Source organism: Syzygium oleosum, unplaced genomic scaffold (assembly GCF_021117445.2).
Source record: "Syzygium oleosum isolate NSW1041296 unplaced genomic scaffold, Sole_v2.1 Sole_v2.01, whole genome shotgun sequence".
NCBI lineage: Eukaryota > Viridiplantae > Streptophyta > Magnoliopsida > Myrtales > Myrtaceae > Syzygium > Syzygium oleosum.
In genome coordinates, this window is record NW_026607485.1 from 9,406,858 (window position 1) to 9,430,223 (window position 23,366).

Consider the following 23,366-nt stretch of genomic DNA (forward strand, 5'->3'; position numbering starts at 1 on the left):
CACTAACAGCAACATTACAAAAGGTAAATCTTTCTCAAAGTGATGCACTATTTATCAAGATCAAGGTGAATTGCGATGATCAAGTGGAGAATGGCATAGATAAAAGGAGAAGAAAGAAATCTAGGGCCAAAGTTCTTGACAAGTCTTGCTGACTGAGCGCTTTAAAGATGACCGAAAACGTTTCGCATTGGCTAATTTCATGACAGAAGCGAAGGAAGACATCATCTATGCCCAAGAAATCTGAATAAAGCATCCCCCGAAGAGGTTGGGAAGAGAATCTTCATTCTGTTATGTTAGACATCAGGTTACAATGACTTTGAGAACCCCCAATTCTGACAACTTTTTTCACTCTGTCCAGATCTTCTAATGACGGTTTCGCACAGGGCTAGAACGACCACCAGCACTCGTCTTTGTATTAAAGCTAATCAATCATCCTTCGACGTGTCGAGAAATACAATTTTGTTCTTAAAGAGTTCATTTAATCCAAACCCAGATTTCGCCCACAAAACTGGATTACCTAATGCGCTGAGAGGACAAGCTTACGCGACCCTTGGTGGCCAGAAAAAGGTGGTCAGACAAGGGTCGCCACTAGCCACCAAGATACATGCAGTAACCTTTAAATCTCTCTGACCCTTCGAATATCAACATGCTATCAAGCTCTTTGTAGAGGTCTATGTGAAGATAATGGCGCAACAGGGTCCTCAATATACCTCTCCATTAGATGAAACTTCAATCCCTCTGCATCAGCAAGAATTGGGAATCTGTCCGCTTCAGAGTAATGCATCAAAGGGATGTCTCGGAGGGGGTTCAAGGTCCATTTTTAAACAGATGAAGCATACTCAAGTTCACAGTGGTAGATCACCAGTAATCCTTGCATGAACAAGAGCCAGCTTGGAAGTGATGGAACCGGTTAGCATCTCTCACCACAATCCGCCTGTGGTATATGTCCGAAAGAAACTTGAAGGTTGAGTGACAGTCATTGCAAATGCGAAGGTTCTTGCTCACAGTAATCACTGATTCCGGATCTGTCCTCATTATTCCGAATGCAACTGCAAGCTTCTCACTATGATAATTCAGAATGTGATCCTTGTCTTCGTCTTCAACGTCATGAAGAACGCACGACCGGTCCGGCAAATACCCTCTCATCTTCATCTCAACAACCAACCGGTCCATATGCCTGTAAACTTCACCACCGTATGGATTTAACTGGTCGGCCGTATGAAATCCTATTGCCTCTCGACCAAATTCTATCACGCTAAAAGCTGCAGGTTTGCTTAGTCCTCTAGTTTTCATGTTTTCTCTCAGCTTCCCAACTTCTTGCCATCTCCTTGATGCAGCATATATATTTGACAAGAGCACATAATATCCTGGATGTTCTGGCTCAATCTGAAAGAGATTGTTTGCAGCAATCTCCCCCAATTCACTGTTCCCATGAACTCGGCAGGCTAATAGGAGTGCTCCCCAAACGCCATCATTCGGTGACGCCGACATACTTTTGATAAGATCAAAAGCTTCATCCAAGAGTCCAGCTCGCCCGAGCATGTCAACCATGCAAGCGTAATGTTTCGCCTCCGGCGTGACAGAAAGCTTTGACATATCTGCAAAACACTTTCTGCCTTCATCGATCAAGCCGGTGTGACTACATGCAGAGAGAACGGATGTGAAAGTGATGTGATTCGGCGTAACACCTTTCTCTTGCATCTGCAAGTAGAGGTTCAATGCTTCTTCTCCGCGCCCATGCATGCCATATGCTGAAATCAGCACATTCCATGAGCTAACATCCCGTTCTTTTAGATGAATTTCATAGAACATCTTACTAGCAGTTTCCAAGTTCCCACACTTAGCATACATGTCCATTAGTGCATTTTGCAGTGTTATGTCAACTTTCATCTCATTCTCGAGTATGTAGTCATGGATCTTCTTCCCAAGATGGCGGGATCCCAGGAAAGCACATGCAGATACCATAATCAATGCCGTCACGGGATTAGGTTGACACCCAGAATCCTGCATCTGCTCAAACAGCAACAGAGCTTCATTGGCCTGTCCATTCTGTACATATCCCGAAAGCATGGAGTTCCAAGAAATTTTGTCTTTGTCCTCCATCCTATCGAAAGCCATGCGCGCGAATTCCAGATTCCCGCATTTGGTGTACATTGCGACAACTGAATTCCCAACACAGACGTCCCCCAAAATCCCATTCTGGATGGAATACGCATGCACTGATTTAGCACTCGTAATATCCCCCACCTGCCCAACAGCGGAGGCAACACTAACCACAGCAACCGGATCAGGCGAAAGACTCTCCTCTCGCTGCATCCTGCAAAGTAGCATCAGTGACTCCTGAGGCTGCTCAGCCTGCTCATAGGCAGTAATCATGGTGGTCCAACAAACGAGGTCCCTCTGCGTCATTCCATCAAACACCTTGCGCGCATAACTGATTTGCCCGCGTTTCGCATATGCGTCAACCAAGGCCGCCTCCACATACATATCGGAATCAAACCCAGTTTTCACGGTCTCCCCATGAACAACTTCCCAACCGCGCGCGAGCGGCTTCGAATGGGAACCGCACGCTTTGAGGACAAAAGGGAAAGTGTAGTTATTGGGCAAGATGCCACCTCTGCGCATAAGGGCATAAAGCTCCAAGGCATCCGCGCAATGCCCATTATTGGCATACGCCCGCATCATCGTATTCCACAGGAACGAATTGGGTCTCCCGCACTTAGCAGTAATTCCGTCGAACAAGGACCGCGCATCATCTGGGTGTCCGAATTTGGAGTATTTGATGATGATCTGAGCGCTCAAGTGCGGGTCTTGCGCGACGAGGCCGCACGTGGTGAGAGAAGAGTGGATTTGCTTCAACGAGGGAGCATCGCCGCGGGAGTTCTTGAGGAGGCGATCGTAGTGGGCCGCCTCCAAGCGAGATGAAAAGGTTCTTGCTTGAAGCTTGCAGAGGAGCTCCAAGCGACGCTGCACTCGCATTCCCCTTCCTTGTCCCGCGCGAGAGGTCCTTCTCTCATTATAAAATTTGCCTATAGCCGAATAAGAGATTAGTCTCGCTAGACACCCATATAATATTTTCCCGAATTTAGAGAAAATTGACATAATTTGTTCTTCTAGTTTTTCTGTTAAAGCTGGCTAATGAATGGAATAGATCATGTGCTGGGTCACATATCTCTTGAATCGAATCGGCCACTCGGTGCTCGACCCTAATCTAATCCAAATTCATTCAAATAACTCATGATTCCAATGCATTATTAAAGAGTTGTCGACGACCGTTACCACCACCACCACCCAACTGCTATTACCACCGCCACCGCCTCCATGTCTCCACTCCACGATCTCGGTCCCGACAGAAGCATATATGATAGTAAATTGAACTCTAGAAGAGACTGGATCAAGAAGGTCGCAGCAATGAGGAGAAAAGGTAAGGAAAATGGACTTGGAGAAGCGGGCAAATAGCCGTCAGGTTCAAATCCTTGATGTTCAGACATGTTCCCCCACTACAGGTGTAAAACTGGTTCAACAGGGGAGAGGCGGTCGATGTGCTAATCTAGGAACCGTCGGTTTACCAAAACAGGTAACAACGACGAAGAAACAGGTCAGCTCCATACAACAAGCTCCTATAAAAGGAGCCACCCCTTAGTCCGCAGCAAATGCATCATCAAAGTACCTCATTAGAAAGGAAACTCATGGAAACCACAGGTGGATCACTACTGAGAAGAGAACATACAGAACATCAAGGAGGGGAATCTGAACCACCGCATATCATACAAACATCACTGTTTAACTTGCTAAAGCCAGTCAATAAACGGAGTGAATTAACGGGTCCGGTGGCATCTGACCGTAATGCTTAAAAATATTAACTAGCTAAAGCTAGTTGAACAGGTTGCGGTATGCCACTCCCTCCACAGGTCACAACCAGCAGAACCATTAGAAAATAGAAGAACCCATTCAAAGTGATTCATTTACAGAGGAAACCGCATCATAGAGACATGCCAGTTATGTGACAAGCTTACTATGAAACAGGTCCTAAGAAATCACCGTCCAAGCTGACCAATGCCTGAAACTCCCTCTCCACCTCGAGCCACTTTGTTCCGATCACCATGAATCGGACAGTCACATCTTTACCAATCTTGGAAAGCTTGTCGTTCAGGAAGACAGGATTCTCCCCAGGCACATACTTGTAGTCAGCCATCTTCAAGTTGGAGAGGTAGACATTCTCGACAGGCCCGCATCTCAAGAAGACCCCGTGCTTGAGGACCTTGTGCACGACTCCGTCCAGGATTTCTCCCCGGAAAAGCTTGAAGGTGATGCCGCTGAAGACCACGGGGAAAAGGACGTCTCCAGAATGTTGTCTCACTTTCCCTTCGCCGATGCTTTCCAGGGTCATCACAGCAAGGAAATAACCCAGGTCCTTTGTTGCCTTCTTACACGCGAAGTCGTCTAAGAGGCGTATTAGGATGGACCTTTGCAGCATTAGTCCCCTTGCGTCCAGGTTTTCTGCCGAAATGATCACGTTCCACGGCAACTGCACCTTCAGAAACATTTCCGAATGCTATCTGATGAACATTAACAGAGGGATTAGTTTAATCTGCAATGTTTTAGGAAGAGCCATTTGATGGCACAAAGTTCAAGATCATGACATGACAGTGCAAAGTTCAACAACCTAATCATTAAATGAACTGGTAATATGACGCTACCACATTCAATAAGATACCCTTGGATGCTCTCAACTTCCGATATGATTAATTCTAGACATTTGAACAAAATGTAATCAACACAACCCATGCACAGTAGTTGAGGTATTGGAGCTTTTGTCAACAAAATCCAACCAATGAGATCATCTCAAAAAGTATGGCGAGTTTTACATCACTGGATTGCTAGACCCTCATGAATCATACCTTGGGAGAGCTAGGATGTAGAATTGAAACTTGAGACAGGAGTAAAATCAAGCAATGTTGAGAAGAGAGAGAGAGAGAGAGAGAGAGACCATGTGTGTGTTCTTTGGTCCACAACTCCGATAAATATAGACCTATACAAATTTGAGGAGGAAAGGACTTGACAAAATTTAAAGAGACGGGACCAACTAAGCAAATGGAAGTCAACGACAATGCATAAATAAGCAGGAATAACATGCGATGCAATAGCATATATAAGTGGCCATGCCCCTGGTAAGGTCCACATTGGCAATGCTAGTACAAAATTTGTCGATGATAAGACAGCTCCGGTAATACAATAGATCAGGAAGATAAAAATTAGACAGCAACCATGGACACCAGAGGATCACAATTAACAGTACCATGAAGTCATCATTATCAGTATAATCATCCAAAGGAATTATCTACTTCATTTTGCTACTTTTCTTCTTATCAATTCTCCCTCCAACATCTTTTCACTTTCCCTTTGCATTCATCTAGAGATATACTTACCAATGCACGCTTGGTTGTGAAGCCTCATCAATAACTTAGAACATGGTACAGTGAAAATTATGATGACACTGGAATCATTATCATGGTAAAAGTCCACACTTCAGGACAGAACAGATAATAATTCAGGGCATACCTTCCAGCATACCACTTCTACTCAAAAACAAGTTGCACACGGTTTTGAGTACGCAATTGAAGCATATATACGTAAAAGTGTACAGAAAGTGAGAAAGCAAACCTGATAATATGACTGGATGAAATGCATAAATTTTGAAAGATTAAAAAAATAAACATTGCTAGCTTAGAAAGGGAATAAGTAAAAAGAAAAAAAGAAATATTGAACTCAGAATAGGCAAGACTTGGAACAAGCAAAGCCATAATACTGAGAGAAATCACTGAAGCTATAGAAAAAGCCGGAGATTCTTTACTGGTTTTGCTAAATAAGACTCATCACTGCATACAGACTGACAGCCTCAAGAAAGAGATAGACTTATAGGAAAATCCACAAGGAGTACACTTATAGCCTCTCTCGCCAAACTCATTTTGCCACAGACGGGACAAGGGTTTCACTGCCTAGCTTACCTTGGCACCTGAATTCATATCATTACAAGCAATTGCTCTCAAAATGGACATAACCCAAGCAAGTCAGCCGATAAGAATGAAGCATTGTCCACTCATCCTCAATGAGCAGCAACTTAAGTAGAATCAAAATCCCACAAACCCATCATCATATTAGAAGCATTTCAATCTCTATTAAAGAAGGAACTCTCACTAATGGAGCTCATCGACAAATGCGCCGAGTTAACAGCAGTGGTGTTCGACTCCAGGGTGGGTCGGTTACCCACCCTGAAATCGGGAACCGACCCTGTCTGTCCAGGAACCGGACCGGTCAGTTAGGTCACCAGGTGGACTGGGACTGGCTGTATTTTTTTTTTTCTTCACAAAAAAACAGCCCTCCAGACTTCCAGCGTTGCAAAATGAACAGGTCACAGCTTACCAATTCTAATGAGCCAAGCAAAGAACCACTTCACCGCCACTTGATACACAAAAAACACCTTCCCTCTTTTGCCTGCGATCAACCCGCAAAACCTCAAAGCTCAGACTCATTCCCCAGATCCTCAACACCACAATCGGCCTCGCCAAAACATAAGGAAAGATAAAACCCAAAAAACCAAGAAATGCACCTCGTTCTCGCGTGCAAAGAACAGGGCTTCCTTGCGTGAGGGAAGGTGTTCTCGCGTGCACCTGTTCACTAGTGACGAGCCTGAACGGCGAGCGGCGAGAGCGAGAGAGATGAACCGAGGGCGTCCCGCTCCTGGGTCGGACCGGGACGGTGCTCTCCCCTAGTGAACAGTCGCAAAACTAAGCCATTCCATTGCCGACAAAAAGCAGCAGAACCGAAGAATAGAAAAAGGGCATGCAGAAGCCATCGCACCGGAGGAAGTAACCGACCGGACCCAAGAAAAACCACAGAACAAAAAAGCGGAACAAGAACAAAAGGAATGATTTTGAAACGTGAAACTACCTTAAAACGTCCGAATTCACCGAACCCAGCAAGAGAGCGAGAGCGAGACTGTAGCTGCGAAAGTTTGCAACGGGTTGAGAAGTGACGTGCCCTGAGAAAGAGAAAGAGAGAAAGAGATAGAGAGAGGAGGGCAGTGTATGCAAAATCTTTCAATCAAGCCGTCCAAAAGAAGAGAGAGACCTTCACCCCTTTTAGGGCAAATGCGAAGCTTTTGTGGACAACGAAAACCTTGGAAAGAAGAGACGACGGCGAACCGTAGACTGGCGCTCGCGAGGAGCAGGCGAGGACCGGGCAGCGATTTGGCTGAGGAGCAGCGGGGTAGAAGAACAAGAGGAAGAAAACGTAAACAATTAATAAGGAATAAGCTAAACTTACAAATTTCGGACAAAATTGCCCCCATTCCAATTGCCCGAGGCGAACATTTGGCCAGCTAGCACCGGCCCTTATTTGACATTAACTTGATCGGTTCAGGTCATTATTTAAAACAAAATCCACGCCGAGTTATATTTGAGAAAATGAGTTCGCTTTAGATCCTTATTTGAAAGGAAATGCACTCGAGTGTTTGTTTGGTAACCTCATAAATCTACAAGGGCCTGGAGGATTCCCTGGCCCTATACTCGTACCAAATTTCAAATAGCACATCTAATTTGCAAACAGCGAGAAATTTTGAGCGTTGTAATTTGTCCTGAAAGAAAATTCCGACATCTATCAATTCCTCTGTTCTTAAACGCCAGTACAATTAAACACCCAATGCCCGCATTAAGCAAAGCTGGGTGAGATTGTTAAAGCATGTATCCGTTATCATCCCTGACCTGAAGACATGCCATGACAAGCCTCAAACACTACAATCCCACTAAAAAGGTCAGATCTCAGAAGCTTAAAGAAAGCACAGGAATCACCATTCGACTTTTTCCGATTCCGAGATCTCAATAGAGATCACGCGAAAGCAATCCTATTTCTAAAACTATTTACAATTCGACGTCATCAGGTCGAACCAGCGGAAGAGGCCCTAGAGACTCTCCATCTATACTAGCGAGGATGGCAAACTCATTCCTTGCATCCCACCTTCTCCCTATCCATCTAACGCTGAGCACCGCAAAACGAACCACAATGCCGGCTTCTATTTTACCGAGCTTGTCATGGAGAAACGAAGGGTTTTCTCCAGGAATGAAGCTGTAACCCGGCATTTTAATAGCTGATAGATACACACATTTTATAAGTCCGCTTCTGAGGAACAAACCCATCCCGGTTACGCGGTCCACAACCCCCTGCATGATTTCTCCCCGGAAAGGCATGAAAGTGCGGCATTTGAATATCACACGGAACCACGGATACCGGAACTCCTTGACTACTTTTGAACTGATGCTTTTAATGGATGTTATGGCCAGAAAGTAGCCATGATCCTTGCTCGCCTTTTCCCGTAATAAGTACTTCAAGAGGCATGTTATTATTGACCTTCGAGAAATCAATCCATTACTGTCTGGCTCACCAGGGCAGACATACTTGACCAATTCCACTTCACAAAGCATGTCCGATATCTACTCAAAGATGATCGATAGCATACCAACAGGCAAAGTCTTGAGCATGCTCAACCAACTGGATACTTGTCAAAATGCACTGTAAATCAAGGGAATACGCAGGGTCAATTAGCCAAGAAAAAATGAAGACAAATGAAAAGTTAACAAAGGATTCAAGATAAATGCACTTAAAAGATTAGTTTAACAGGTCTGTTTTAGGAGGGCTCAACAAGCGAATTAAGTCATTACTGAACAGTCCTCATTACCTCTATAAGTTACCGTCTTCATCACCAGAAGGTCACGATGAATAAACAGAGAAACTCCAACATAGGAAACAGATTTGGAATAAACAGTTCAAACATATTTGTCTTCAACCCGCTAGAAAGGAACTTATGCTCAACCTGCTAAATATTAGTCCACTGAACTTTTAAGCCAAAGTAATCCAAGCAAGTAATTTAGATCGAGCTTTCTATGACTACAGCAGCTTGACAGAGTAATTTGGGGAATGGAAACAAGCAAGAGGCTGCAAACCAGAATCTTCCCTGATGGTCCTCAGAAGAGGCTTGGCATTAGAACACCTTCTTTGGAGAAGGCAAGTAATTGATGCATCGCATAACAATAATTTACCGATCAAGGCCCAAGCATAGAAGTTCAAGTATAAAGACTCCACAAAACATTTTCTATCTGAAAAGGATTCCAATTGAAGGAGAATATGTAAAAATTGATAAGCTTAAGAGCTACGGTAAATATCTTTAGTCTGAGTATGAAAAAAAACCATGCAGAAAATGAAAAGGAGAATCAGAGACAACCCAATTCCTCAATTGGCTGGAGCCAAATAGTTAAACTCTTGATACAGATAACTATAGTTAGGCAGGATCCAAGACCTAAGCAGCTCATGTGGTTCACCGGTTCCACAGACTAGACCATTTAATAGAAATTCATTATCAACAGAAAAAAAGCATTCTTTATTTCCATTTCCAAAAAACGAACAAGGAAGAATTAATTCAGAAGATCAAAGCCCAGCCAGAACCACACGTGCAAGTTTCCACCATAATTGTAAATATAAATGTAAATATCGCTGGAATTAGGCATTATATTCACTAGATTCTTATATGGACAACGTTTGGAGAAAGGATGACTAGAATAGATTGGTAAAGGCCTAACTCTATTTATTCCTAAGGTCAGGAATAGCAGCCTTAAAGCTTCTCCTACTATTGGCAACCTAACTGTCAGGAAATCACTTCTATCACTTCGAAAAAGATTATCATAGGCAATGATAGCAGATATCATATGATTGGTTTGAGAATAGCTAGTTCGGACAAGAGGGTTTGTACCGGTCTAGTGTTAGTGCCCCAACAGAAATCACCAAAGCTATAGAAGAAGAAGGACAATCTTTTACTGGTTTTGTGAAGTGACACAAGAAAATACATGTACAAAAATTGAATTCAAGACCAAATTAAGCTCTCAACTGGTGGTAGCCACTAGCCAGATAGTTCAATTTTTAAGTGCAGATAATTATAGTGAGACATGCTCCAAACTTATCGACAAGTAAACTTAACTGACATGTCCAACCGCATGTATATCTTACAGAGTAAAGACATTGAAAAATTAGATGGTCGAAAACCTTTATTTAATATCTAGTTCAGAACTCACATTTCTCAAAATAATTAAAAAAAAGAACAAATCAGAAATGACAAAACTCGGAAAATATGAGTCAGAGCATAGCTATGCATACAAATAAAAAGAGAGAACTTAGCAAATAATTCATTTTAAAAAGGTACATCAGTAGTGTATTATTCCTCCCTAAACTGTACTCTGTACATAGAAACAGGCCGAAGGCAAATGAGATCGAAAATAAAAAAAATTTCTTAGCACAATCTCGAGCCAGTTCATTACACGCAAACCCAAGCAAGCAACAATAGGCCACTTCTTAGAGAGCCCAGGGATTTGGCAGTGGATTTAACAAGTCACCTACCGATGCTTTACGCATTATACCCACTCATTTCAGACAACCCTTAGATTCTCTCTATTACCGTGGCCACTATGACTGAAGCAATTCAAGTCAACCATACGGGTCATTTAGAAAACAGAACTAGCAGACTCTAGAGCAGACTTGCAGTTTTTCCTTTCAAGCAAGAAGCTAACAGTTAAAGCAGCAAGTGACTTTCTAGTTTCCTTCCTTCCCATCCTCAGCAGTGGTCAGTTGAAACTAAATTAACAGAACTTAATCCTTCAGCTAGTGTTTCTTTGTGCACTGAGCCAAACACCCATCAATCTGAGCTCCACCAAACCATCTACTAGTACTCCTACGTCGCATACTTTCATCGAACAGCTACCGACTAAGCCCACATCCTGCAAATTCTACCCACGTCGCTAGAATAACCTAATTCATCATCTGATATTCCTATTTCCTTCTTTTTCCCTGTCTAGGTCATCGTAGTTCATCTCCCTCCATGAGCAAAAGGGAAAACTTTCAAATTTCAGCCAATACCCTCCATTTCTCGTCGTTAACCAACGATTATTAGAAGCAAAAAATCACACCCCACAAGCAGTTTCGCGGAATCTACGGTAACTCAAATCAGTAGGCAAAGCAAGAATCGATTCAAAAATCCCTCGACAATTGCGGAGCGATCTTGAAGGAATTGAGCTGAAGTAAATAGAACAGATCAAGTCTCGATCGACGAACCTGGTCAGCGGCGGGACGAGGATTGTTGCTCGGATCAAGAACGGGGCAGCAAATGGCGAACGAGGGTCGGTTGAACTTGTCTTTTCTTTTTCCCATTAATGGCGTGCTTCCAAAAATCTATCCTCTCTTTTTGTTTTTCCTTTTTTAATCCACATACCCTCTTTGTTTTATTTCAATCGATTACCTCAAATTTCTTTAATTCAATCGCGTACCTCGACTTTTCAAATTGAGCTCAGAAAATTTGTCCAAACAAAAAATTGAGCTCAATGTAGTACTTCCGTCAAAACGAAGGTGTCATGTCATACGATCTTTCACTAATGTAGCTTGCTTACTTTTTTCGTGACGAGTGCTCGTGATGGATCAACTTAGATTTTAGGCAACAATTAGGATCCAAACCTTAAACTCGATTTACTTAATTATCTCTTGAAATGCACATGACCATCTATCCTAAAATGTGGTTCCTTGAAGCCACTAGTTTTCACGATAACTTATAAAGCACTATCGAGATGACTTATCTTACATATTCTAATAGTTCTACATCGTTTTTGAGGCGGAATTGGAAGGAAAGAAAGATCCGGTGGTTATCAAATTAGATGAGGAAGTTGAGAGTATAGAGAAGAAGTTGGTAGCGACGTAAGCGGAAATAGAGGACCTGACCAAACAATTGAAGGTGGCTAAAGGAGAACGGCTTAAATTTGATTTTCACAAATTGAATGAAACTTAGTGGCCAAAAGGACAAGATGAAGTTGTATCAGACCAAAAACTGAACATTACATTGTGGGGTGGGCCGTGACTGGGATTAACCAAAGCTCAATTGCAAGAATGGCGATGAGCAACTTGGGCGACTGTTTTGCCCTAATTTCTCCCACAATGAAATATTTTTCACCGAAAATTGTTCTTCGACTTTTAATTAAAGGAGACCAAGGTGCTGTGCTGACTCCGGACAGGAAATATTCAGGTGAATGTGGGAATCGACAACTCTATACAGAATGGGACTGTATAGATGCAAATTGTGTCAAAATTTAATTGAGGACATAACTCGGAAAATACAGACTCGAGAATACAACCAAATGTAAACAAATTATGTTGGAATTTAATTGACGGTACATTTGAGAACACAACAGACACTATGCCGTAATTCAATTGATAACACAGCATGCGGGATAGAGATTACATGCTAGAGTTTAATCGATGGCTCGAATCGAAAAGCTACGGCTATGGAAATAAAGTGCAATGTAGGAAAATAAAGTACTGAAAGATAATAAATTTGTTTGATTTATGCAGGAGTCTTTTAGTAGACGACTAGTAGTATCTATAATGATCTAGTTGTAACTGCTTTCATACAGTTCCTAGCGTGCCTCTCAACTCCAAAAGTCTAGCGCTTGATTCCATTGATTCCATTTTTGAATGGTTATCCATGATCCCATAACTGTCCATACACCTGTTCTTGAATGATGACTGAAACTGCTCATCGGTAACTGTCCCACTATCTTGCCACTCCATGATCTTGTCTTCCAAATCATGACATGTCCCCTAATTTTATTTTCAAATGGTAACTATTCCCTCCAGACAGGTACGTACATTCATCTTCAAATCCAATTGCTCTGTTTTGTGCTTGTGCTTCTAGTCTCTTTATGCGTATCCCTTCCGATTATTCTCATGTTTCCCAATTGCTTCATCTCGAATGAGTTGCTATACACATATGCTTCTCATGCTTTCAAAGAGTTCAGATGGCATTATGTTGTCTGCCCATTGCCAATATCTATGTCGATTGTTGTTGGTATCTTGTCATCATGCATTGATAATTGACCACGTGCCACCAATGTTTATCAATACCAATCAACAAAATATCAACCTCTCGTCGACAAGATATGCGTACTCACATATTACTCATGTGACTGACCATGCTCACGTGTCAAGGACATGCTTGCTCATGTCTACGACCAAATCATTTTTTGGAGCAAACAACAACTAACTGAATCCTGGTAGCTACTTGCGTCTACTTCCACAAACCTAGCCGTGATTATATTGAGATGTCGACGGGATTATTACTGATTTACCTATTTGCTCGTTAGAGTTTTCTATTGTGTACTTTGCCTGTCTTTGCACTCATCGAAGGTTGACAAATTCAAGACAATATCATCATTGCTCAACCAATAGGACTCTTTTAATAGTGATATTTTATGATTTTAAGTGTTAATTAGTGGTTTACTAAGTTAGATAAATTAAAGGAAATCAAATCGGTTCGAAATTACTGATTTTGAAGCTTTAGATACAAATTTGTAATTTCACCAAGCTAGGGAACTAATATCCAAAAGCTGGAAATTCTGGGGGCTATTCACAGTGAAGATTGGAAGTTAGGGATAAAAAATTGTAAAATGAGAAATTTTATTGGGGGCAATTATGTAATTTTAGAAATCTGGAAATATAGGAAATTTGTTTTAATTTTGATGATCAAGGTGAATTTAATCAAGGCCTGGTCTTAGAAATGAAAGTTTCACTAATTACTCAAATTATAGAAATGTTGATTTTCTACGGAAAATTGATCTCAATGACTATGAATTTGCATAAGTATGATGATGGCATGTTGTTTAGACGATGAAGATTTATATGTTGAAGTGTACATAATTGTTTGATTGACACTGTCTATATGGAAAATGTCAATAGATTAGTCTGTTATTACTCGTAAATGTGATTATTGAAATATATGTAGCATTTGTTATGTACTAGTGATTTGCAAGTGATGATGCTACGTACCAAAGGACAGTTGTTTATGAGTGGGTTTGCGAGTGATTATAAATGGACATTTGATCTCCATTGCTGAAACGAAAAAAGGTCAATAGGTTTGTAGCATATTATTTGTAAACGGGGTTATTGAGATATACATGGTAGTCATGATGTTATTTGCATGTGAGTGATTGATGCAGGAGCATCAGGCTTTATTGATCAATTCAAGTTGAAGATGTCGATATGCAAGAATAGTTGTCAATAATCCGGAAAGTTATCGATTCGGTTGACAAGTTGTTGATTGACTATTTAGGTTTCGATACTCAAATTTGTTGTTGATTTCGAGACTCCCTTGACTATCTAATGACCAGAGGGTGTTCTTGTCACGCCCCGTACCCCACGAATGTAACAGCCTGAATTTCGATGTAATTCCGGGATCAATAAATTGACCATATTTCGCATTTCATTTTAGTAAGTCTCGCCCAGAGCTGATCACTCTCGGGATACTAACCAATGGAGTATGGCTAACTAGGAAAATGCTACGTGGACCAGGGACCCGATCGTGAATTGGGCACCGATCTCGAGAAATGACGAGAGAATATTATGAACCAGTATGGACCGATCTTAGGAAAGGTAACGGATCTGGTTTGGCCAAGGCCAACGATGTACCATCGGATCGCAGGTGATTCTGCAAGACCGAAAGTACACGTGGCCAACCAGTCTTGAACTTGAACCGAGCGATCGTGACCTCTGGAACTAATGATAATTTCTCATTCTATCAATGATCGAGACCATTACGATATGGATAGCCCTAGGTCGATACGCGTAACTCCTAAACAGCCGCCTGTTAGTGAGAGACCCTGAAATTGAAAGTTTAGCGAGTTTTGTTCACGGAATTGAGCTTGGATTTCGAGGTCGATTTTCGAAGGCTTAAGAGACTATTTTTGGAAATTTGACGTCATATTACGCTGGCCACACACGTTTGGGGTTAGTACGAGTGAAAATTGGAATTTCGGTCCGGGGGTGAGAAATTACGGTTTTGCCCCTGTGGGCACCGAGGCCGGATTCGGAGGCCGTTTGAGGTTATTTTTCGCGGCCAATGTCATTTTGGGGTGGCCATGCACATTTAGAGTGGTTTTGGCCAAAAAGTGGAATATCGACAAAAATTGGAAAAATAATATTATTTTATTCCCGAAACTTTGCAGTCAGTTTTCGAGGACTTAAAAAGTGAATTTCGCGATTCTGACGCCATATTATGTTGGCCACGCACATATGGAACGCGGGTGTGCGAAAATTGGAATTTTGACCCGGGACCGAAAAATTACCAAAATGCCCTTGGACCCATTTTTGGTAATTCCGAATTTTGGATTTAATTAGGGGACTAACCAAGGTGAGTTAGGGCTAAACCAGGTCTGGTCAGCTTGGGTTAAGGATCAATGACCATTTTACCCCTAAATAATTGGATAAGAAGGAATTATAGCCATTGGATCAAGGGCAAAATTGTCCAATAGCCCTAGATCTTGACACTTGGAATCCACTCACCCATTGTTGACTCACTTGGACCAGACCATTTCTCTCTCTCGTGAGATTCATTCGGTCATTTCCCCGGAAAATCTTCTTCTTCTCTTAGTTTAAGTTCGCAGTTCACGTTACGCATTTTACGGTGCTTGTTCACGCCGGCATACCAGGCGAGAGCTGCGGCCACCTACCACCGCACGCCCAAGCACCCTTGGACCTTCCTCTCACCTGTTCGGCCATCCATAGTCCCATTTCCAGCCCAAACAGAACAAAACCAGCAGCAAATCGCCTCCGCCGGTGTCGCCGCGGACCGCCGGCTTGCACCCGGAACGCCGCCGTCGATCCTTACCGCGCGTCGGTGATCGACCGCCCGTTCCTGTTGTCCCGAGTCGTTAATAGGCGAGTATAAACCCCTAAACCCTTAATTAGTTTAATTGTGCATTTTTAGGGGTTAATTAGGCCTAATTGAGGGTTAATTAGGTTTAATTGCGCGTGTGATGTTTTGTATGGGTCATTAGGATCTAATGAGATGTTTTAATGGTGGATTAAGGCCCAAAACAGCCCCTGTTCTGGTACTATTCACTGAGTACCGAAATTGTGTATTTTTGTCTAAGTTTTGTACTAATTGAGTTCAATGGTTAATGACTTAGAATTGGACATTTTAGGGGCTAATTAAGCTTATTTGAAGCTTAAGTAAGTGTATTTGGTAGTTGGGTGATTAGGGTATGTGATTAGGCCTTAATGTGATTGTTTAAGTGTGAACTAGTGACTAAGGCTTAATCGCCTCAGTGCTTGTTCATTAGTACCGAAATTGCACAAATTTGTCTAAGTGTGGCACTAATTGAGTTCAATGATTCAAGACTTGAAATTAGGCAATTCAAGTGTTATTTGGACTTAATTGAGGCCTAATTAAGTGTATTTGGTTGTTGGGTGATTGGAGTTTGAGATTAGAGCCTAATGAGGGTGTTTAATTGTGGTTTAGTGGACAAAATGTGTCCTCCCCTGGTACTGTTCATTGAGTACCGAATTTGTGCAATTTGTTCAAGTTGAGTACTTAGTTGAGTCATTGGTTGATGGCAAGGAATTAGGCAGTTTTAGGGGTTATTTAGGACTTATATAAATCCTATCTATTGACCCCGTACCAATGAGAATGAGGACTAAGTCTAATTTGCCAAGGCGGGCCTTAGGCGCATTACATTGAATTGTAATAAATGTGCGGAATCAATGTTGAATGGGTTGGGTGAGAACGGAAATAAATTGATTGTATTGAGGATGAGTTGAATGCGTCTAAATCGAGCATGAGTATGTTTGGTATATTAGTGTGGGAGATCGACCTTGAGTGCCTTGGCTTGTATTCATCTCTCGTGACATTGTGTGGCTGATTTTGTGGAGTGCGATTGGCCAATGATTGGTTTGAAATATGTGTTTGAATTGTGAATCGCACGTTGGGCCACACGGTATTAATTGGGCCAATTGAGCACGTGCTGTGATATTGAGTGATTGGATTTCATTGGCGCTCGTGGTGCATTGCATTGCATAACATGGACACGCATTGTGTATGCCAAGAGTGTGGCATGTGGTGAAATTGTGCGAGAATGCGTGTCTTCCATGAGCATGTGATCACCTAAAATACCCTGAAGCGTTATATGCTGGGTTCAGATAATAATAAGTTGTGTGATCACCTAAGGACCTTCGGGTCGATACCGTCCTCATGCACTTTGAAACAGGACGATGCCCGGTACGTCCGGAAGGCGACCATCCTCATGCACTTTGAAGCAGGCTCTGGTTCGCAAGGAGACAGTGTTGCGCCTCATGCACTTTGAAGCAGGCTAGAGACACTGGGCCAGATCGGTTGCTGCGCCTCATGCACTTTGAAGCAGGCTAGACGCACCGGGCCGTGAAAAATTGATGACTCGAGTCGTAATAATAATGAATTGGGCAAGTGTGCCAGTGTGGGCCAGTGGGCCGGAGAAATACGCATGACATGTCGACGATATTTGCATGCATGAACATCCATAGACTGGCATACGAAGGTGTGAGAATTAGTGCATGAGCATGTAATTGGCATACGGGTGATCATGCGTGCCACGTATGTGCCGTGATTATTATATGTTGATCTGTCTAACCTGCAGGGTCTGAGAATGGTTTGATTATTGTCGTGTTGTGATTATAAATATTTGTTTCCGGTCAGGAGATTGCATGCTAGCCTAGCCTAAGTTTAGGGGTTGAACTCGCTGAGATTCATCTCACGGTTGTGTAAACCGAAACATTTTCAGACCCCCAACCGTAGGATGCCGAGGACACCACCACTTTTTGGGATGCTGCATTTCATCCGGCGGTCGTTGAGCGTGCACCCCTGTGGAGACGGAGCAGAATGGAGAAGTGGCTGTTTGGGTTATTCCCAACTGTTGGTGTTTCCTTTTTGGTTGTCGTGAACACTGTAAAAAGAGTTTTAAAATAGTAATATAAGTATGTACATATTTTCTGCGTTGATCGTTGTTTATTGGATGGCTATCCTTGGCTCATATTGTAATTGTCTGGGTTTGTTTATTTTATACTTCCGCTTGTGCTTGATCTCTGTATGGGCGTGGGTCGGCGACGCTTCCTGGAACGTCGCAATTTATCGACCGAAGGTGGGATGCTCACGCTTCGTGGGGGTACGGGGCGTGACAACGAAACGCTAACATCCCACGCAAAGATCGATTTGATTGTGTGTGACGTCCCAGGAAGCGCCGCCGACCCAAACCCAATCAGAGAACAGACACAAGCGGAAACCACGTGTATATATATATATATATATATATATATATATATACACACACACACACCCGTACAGATAAACACCTGAGACCACAGATAAAACATCATACAAACAGGAATGTACATTTCACTACTCACTGAAAACCCCTTTTTACAACGTACTTTATACAGATCAAAAGATTTAAACGAAGACAACAACTTCTGGCAGCCACCAGATCAAAAAGGACTATGGCTGAGGAAAGGTGGGTCAACTACAGGGAAGATCGCAGTAAAAAAGGCACTAGCTTCCCTATAAAGAGTTGGGACCTAAGCTAGAGCTCCCAATTCGGATCCGACGATTCTGAGGACTCCCCTGCTGGTCTCTCTTGAGGCTCGGACTCTTCGGAATCCATATCCGTTGCTGCTGCCTCTTCGTCTTCAGTATCCGGTTCAAGCTCTGGGTCAAGATAAAGTCCTAACTCATTATCGGGTCCTATCTCTACATCCGATCCTACCTCTGCTACTTCCCCATGGTCTTCATCAGAATCTAGATCCATGTCCTCCGGTTCATCTTCTTCCTCGGTAGCTTGGTCTAGGTCTTCAGCTATCACCTGCGGCTCCTGTGGCTCCCCATCCATAGGCTCATCAACGCCATCTACATCGTAGACATCATGAGGATTGATCACCTCGCCATCCGCATATATGGGTTCCATCCATCCATCCTGACCAATTGGCACATCAAAAGTCCTAAGGGGTTGCCCTAGGTTTCTGTCGGCATCCCTCAAGCACCAAGCCACATACTCCTGAGTCTGATGAAAATATTCACCCACGTTTACAAACACCACGGACCGGTATCTTACATACGATTCCCCATTTCCTGCGGGGTATGTACTTGTATACTGATGTATCTGTATAGGTATTCCAAAAAGCGGTGGATTCGGCATCCTTACGGCTGGGGGTCTGAAAAGGTGGGTTATTACAACCGTGAGACGAATCTCAATGAGTATAACCCCTAAACCTAGGCTAGGCTAACATGCATTCTCCTGACAGGCAAAACAACATAGTATGCAAACAATGACTTGGCTCTCGGCCCAAATAGAAAATAAAAATCATTCTGCAGGTTAGGCAGTTCATTAAAATTCTCAAGGCACATGCGTGAATACATTGGTCACACGTGCACCACACGCATGCTCATGCTCACAGTATTCATCTCGCATGCCGGGTCATGTATTCTATGCATGCAATGTCAATGTCATGCCATGCTCCCATTTCGGTTCACTCTGCACACTGTCTCAATTATTGATAGTTATTATGACTCGAGTCAACACAATTCCCGGCCCGGTGCGTCTAGCCTGCTTCAAAGTGCATGAGGCGCAACACCGATCTGGCCCAGTGTCTCTTGCCTGCTTCAAAGTGCATGAGGCGCAATACTGATCTCCTCACGAACCAGAGCCCGCGTAAAACGCATCAGGATGGTCGTCTTCAGGACTAACCGGGCATCGTCCTGCTTCAAAGTGGATGAGGACGGCACACCCCGCGTAATACGCTTCAGGGCGAATTGTGATCACACATACACACACTGCCAGTTATTATTTGAACCCCGCGTAAAACGCATCAGGGAATATTATGTGATCACATGCTCATGGCAGACACGCATTCTCGCACAATTTCAATTCATGCCTCATACTCGGCATACGCAATGCGTGTCCATGTAATGCCACACCATGCACCATGAGCATCAAACAATAACTCAAGCACCCAATCAATTCAATGCCACAAACACGTGCTCAATTGGCCCATCTAATACTGTTCTGCCCAGTACACAAATCTCAATTCAGCATTCGACTCAAGCTACAATTGGCCAATCACATACTGTACAATTCAGTCACACGAGTACACAACATGGCATTTCACAATTAAGCACAATTAATCACCAATCAATCAACAGCCAATCACTCCGGGTAATCATGTCCATTCAGCTAGCAATTCTTACTGCCCGTTATAATCCGGTACATTTCCCCAAAATACGGACAGCCACTATTCCATTAATCCGAGCCCAATAATTATTTATAATAATTCCACTAAATTCCTCGAATTTTATTTCCACCAAACAATCCTCAATCCAGTCCGAATTATACACTGATACTACCTAAGCCAGTCCAAAATACACCGATAATACCTAAGTCAGTCCAGAAAAATGCACTATCAGTCATAATCCGGGTTTAGGAGGTATACTCACTTAAATTCTAGACCACGACGACGAGGAGCGGCGGCCGATCACCGATGAACAGTGAAACCGGCGGCGGTGTTCCCGGTGGACGGCGTACGGACCCCCGTACGGACCCTATACGAAACCATACGGATAGTGACGTATGGCGACGTACGGACGGCTGGTGGGTCACGGCGGCAGCAACCCGGCCGTTTGAGCTCCGGCGAAGCTCCGGCGTTCCTTGGCCGGAACGGGAAAGAACGAGAGAGAGAAAGAGAAGGAAGAGGGGATGGTGGCGGTGGCGATACAAGGTCAGGCGGGGCAGCAGCACCGGCGGACGGCAGCGGTCCGGCGAGCTCCGGCGTCCTTGGCTCACGGACGGCGGGAGGAGGAGAAAACGTGGAGGGGGCTGTTCTGGGGTGTCTTGGCCGAATGGGGGGGGAGAGGAGAGAGAAACTGGTCTGATCTGGTCAAATAATGGGGCTGGTGGGCGCCAAGTGTCGCCGATCCCGGCCATTTGACCAAAATACCCCTAATCTAACGGTCCTCATTCGTTCCTATCCAAAAATTGAGGGCAAAAGTGTAATTAGGTCCAATAATTCAGCTGATAAATACTCTTACCTATCCCAAATATTTTCCCAAAATTCGGAACTGAAAACGGCCCAGGGTCAAAATGGTCATTTTTCCGGTCCCGGGGCGAAATTCCAATTTTTGACTATATCAACCCCAAATGGGTGTGGCCAACATAATATGGCGTCGGAATCGCGAAAATAGCCTCTTAAGCTCTCGAAAATCGACTGCAAAGTCCTGGGAATAAAATAATATTATTTTTCACTTCCGAGCCAAAATTCCAATTTTTGACCGAAACAACTCTAAATGCGTGTGGCCACCCTAAAATGACATCGGCCGCGAAAAATAACCTCAGACGGCCTCAGAATCAACGTCGGTGTCCCGAGGGGCAAAATCGTCATTTTTGACTTCCGGGTCGAAATTCTATTTTTCGATCGGACTAACTCCAAACGTGAGTGGCCAGCGTAAGATGACGTCAGAATCGTGAAAATAGCTGTACAAGTCCTCGAAAATCGGTACCGAAATCCGTGTCAAATCTCGTGACCAAAACTCGCTAAATTTCCAATTTCAGGGTCTCTCACTAACGGGCGGCTGTTTAGGGGTTAAGCGTATCAACCTAGGGTTATCCGAGTCATGACGGCCCCGATTATCGAGAGAATGAGAAATTATCACTAGTCCCAAAGGTCGCGATCGTTCGGTTCCAGTTCAGGACTGGTTGGCCACGTGCACTTTCGGTCTTGCAGAATCACTAGCGATCTGATTGTACATCGTTGGCCTTGGCCAAACTAAATTCGTCACTTTTCCTGAGATCGGCCCACGTTGGCCCAAAATATTCTCATCATATCTCGAGATCGGTATCTAGTTCACTATCGAGTCCCTGGTCCACGTACCGTTTCCTAGTTAGCCATACCCCACTGGTTAGTATCTCTAGAGTGATCAGCTCTGGGCGAGACTTACCAAAATGAAATGCGAAATAATGTCAATTTTATTGATCCCGGAATTTACGTCGAAATTCGGGCTGTTACACTTCTCATCAATTTCTATCGGTGTTTGGTGATCTCCTATGATGACTATTTGGCTCCCAAGAATGACGATCGAATTTTGAGTGTAATTTTTATTACTTTGTGTCTATTCAAGTGTCATTAGTGAGTCTTAAGTGTATTGTAGGTTTCAAGAGTGAAAGTTTAGGTCTCTAGGTGTTTTAATATTTTCTAGTTCCTAGGTCTTTATTGTGTTTTCTAGTTCCTAAGTCATTGATGTTGGGTAGTTCTGTATCTTCAATACTAGTCTATTTCCTATGTAATCCCTCTATATAAAGAGAAGAATTCTCAAATGTAAGTAAGTGAGTTTTTTGAATATTGGGAATATATGAGATTTTCCTTCATGTGAGCGAATTTCTTTGGAGAGTGGATAACTCCTATCTCGGCATATGTATCATTGGAAGGTTGTTTCTTCCTTGGTGGTGAGCCAAAGAAGCATTGTATCCTCGGCTGGTTGTCACGCCCCGAACCCCATCGAGCCCGCGACATCCCCTACTCCGGTCGAATAGTTGCGACGTCCCAGGAACGTCGCCGACCCAACCCAAACATCAGAGCCACATGCGGAAGCGGATATAAAAACCCCGGAAAAAAAGATGACGACAACGGGGTAGAACACCACAATAATCAAACAACAACATCTTCATACAGCACCAAACAAGCAAACATTATATTACAGACATAATTAACAAACTAGCATCCGAAATCACCGTTATAACAAAAGTTCAGGGTTTGGTTATCTTAACTTCCCTATGGGTCAACCCGATTTACACCACCCCTAAAATACCCTAGGGAAAAACCTAAGGATCGCCTCCTTCCTTCATATTCCCACTTCGCTTGGTTCGATCCTTCGGAAGACCTCTTAGGCATCGCCTGCAATTCCACCGGGCACCAAAAGCGGTTCCTCGAACTTCCAAAAAGAAGAGGCGAACTTCCCGGGTTTATGGCTGGGAGTCTGAAATTGTGGATTATACAACTCTGAGACGAATATCAATAAGTGTACAACCCCAAACCCCACGTAGGCACTCACGTACCGCCAGACAGATCACGCATCTCACACAACGATCAATCAATCTAACAATCACACACGAACCTACCTGGAATTCCTCATGCACGTCCCTGCACGTTAGTCAACCACACAGCCAGTATGCCACAAAAATACATCACAGCCGCGCGCGTGCCCTGATTATAGAGCAAAACCCACTTGAGCACGTCCCATACCATGCCTAGCAGTTTTTACCCCATAATCGAGCATCACACCACGCGATACAAACACGCTTGCACACCAACTCACACCACGCGTCACTTTCTCAAACCTCGCACCTCAAGCCAATTCCCGCTCATTCTCAACTTTTCCACCACTACCACGCCCGCATAAAACGCATTAGGCCAAAGGTCTTCTGACCTCGTCA

General features: G+C 43.4%; 3 protein-coding genes and 1 pseudogene across 7 annotated transcripts; all 4 read right to left on the reverse strand.

Annotated features, from left to right (window-relative positions):
• Positions 1-858: 858 nt before the first annotated feature.
• On the reverse strand, positions 859-1,293 carry LOC130139056 (pentatricopeptide repeat-containing protein At2g33760-like). Its single transcript, XM_056315271.1, has one exon. It carries the CDS (start codon positions 1,291-1,293, stop codon positions 859-861), a length of 435 nt encoding a protein of 144 aa, XP_056171246.1.
• On the reverse strand, positions 1,160-3,639 carry LOC115677676 (pentatricopeptide repeat-containing protein At3g12770-like; annotated as a pseudogene).
• Positions 3,640-3,763: 124 nt separating this feature from the next.
• LOC115677691 (DNA-directed RNA polymerase V subunit 7-like) lies at positions 3,764-7,266 on the reverse strand. Of its 5 annotated transcripts, none has more exons than XM_056309568.1 (3): positions 7,206-7,266; positions 6,952-7,042; positions 3,764-4,559 (listed from the first exon to the last, which is right to left on the reverse strand). In XM_056309568.1, exon 3 carries the CDS (start codon positions 4,544-4,546, stop codon positions 4,016-4,018), a length of 531 nt encoding a protein of 176 aa, XP_056165543.1. In that variant the 5' UTR covers positions 4,547-4,559; positions 6,952-7,042; positions 7,206-7,266; the 3' UTR covers positions 3,764-4,015. The 5 variants fall into 5 exon arrangements, with proteins under 5 accessions (XP_056165543.1, XP_030456747.1, XP_056165534.1 ...); XM_030600887.2 differs by lacking the exon at positions 7,206-7,266 and adding an exon at positions 6,611-6,769 and having other exon boundaries at positions 6,952-7,135; XM_056309559.1 differs by lacking the exon at positions 7,206-7,266 and adding an exon at positions 6,611-6,788 and having other exon boundaries at positions 6,952-7,135.
• A 405-nt stretch (positions 7,267-7,671) lies between these two features.
• Positions 7,672-11,312, reverse strand: LOC115677690 (DNA-directed RNA polymerase IV subunit 7-like). The gene is made up of 2 exons (XM_030600884.2): positions 11,155-11,312; positions 7,672-8,568 (listed from the first exon to the last, which is right to left on the reverse strand). Exon 2 carries the CDS (start codon positions 8,478-8,480, stop codon positions 7,920-7,922), a length of 561 nt encoding a protein of 186 aa, XP_030456744.1. The 5' UTR covers positions 8,481-8,568; positions 11,155-11,312; the 3' UTR covers positions 7,672-7,919.
• Between the last annotated feature and the right edge of the window lie 12,054 nt (positions 11,313-23,366).

Bases quoted from the DNA above. Each gene is read 5' to 3' on its own strand.
- LOC115677691 (XM_056309568.1), bottom strand. From the start codon at position 4,546: ATGTTTCTGAAGGTGCAGTTGCCGTGGAACGTGATCATTTCGGCAGAA.
- LOC115677690 (XM_030600884.2), bottom strand. From the start codon at position 8,480: ATGCTTTGTGAAGTGGAATTGGTCAAGTATGTCTGCCCTGGTGAGCCA.
- LOC130139056 (XM_056315271.1), bottom strand. From the start codon at position 1,293: ATGAAAACTAGAGGACTAAGCAAACCTGCAGCTTTTAGCGTGATAGAA.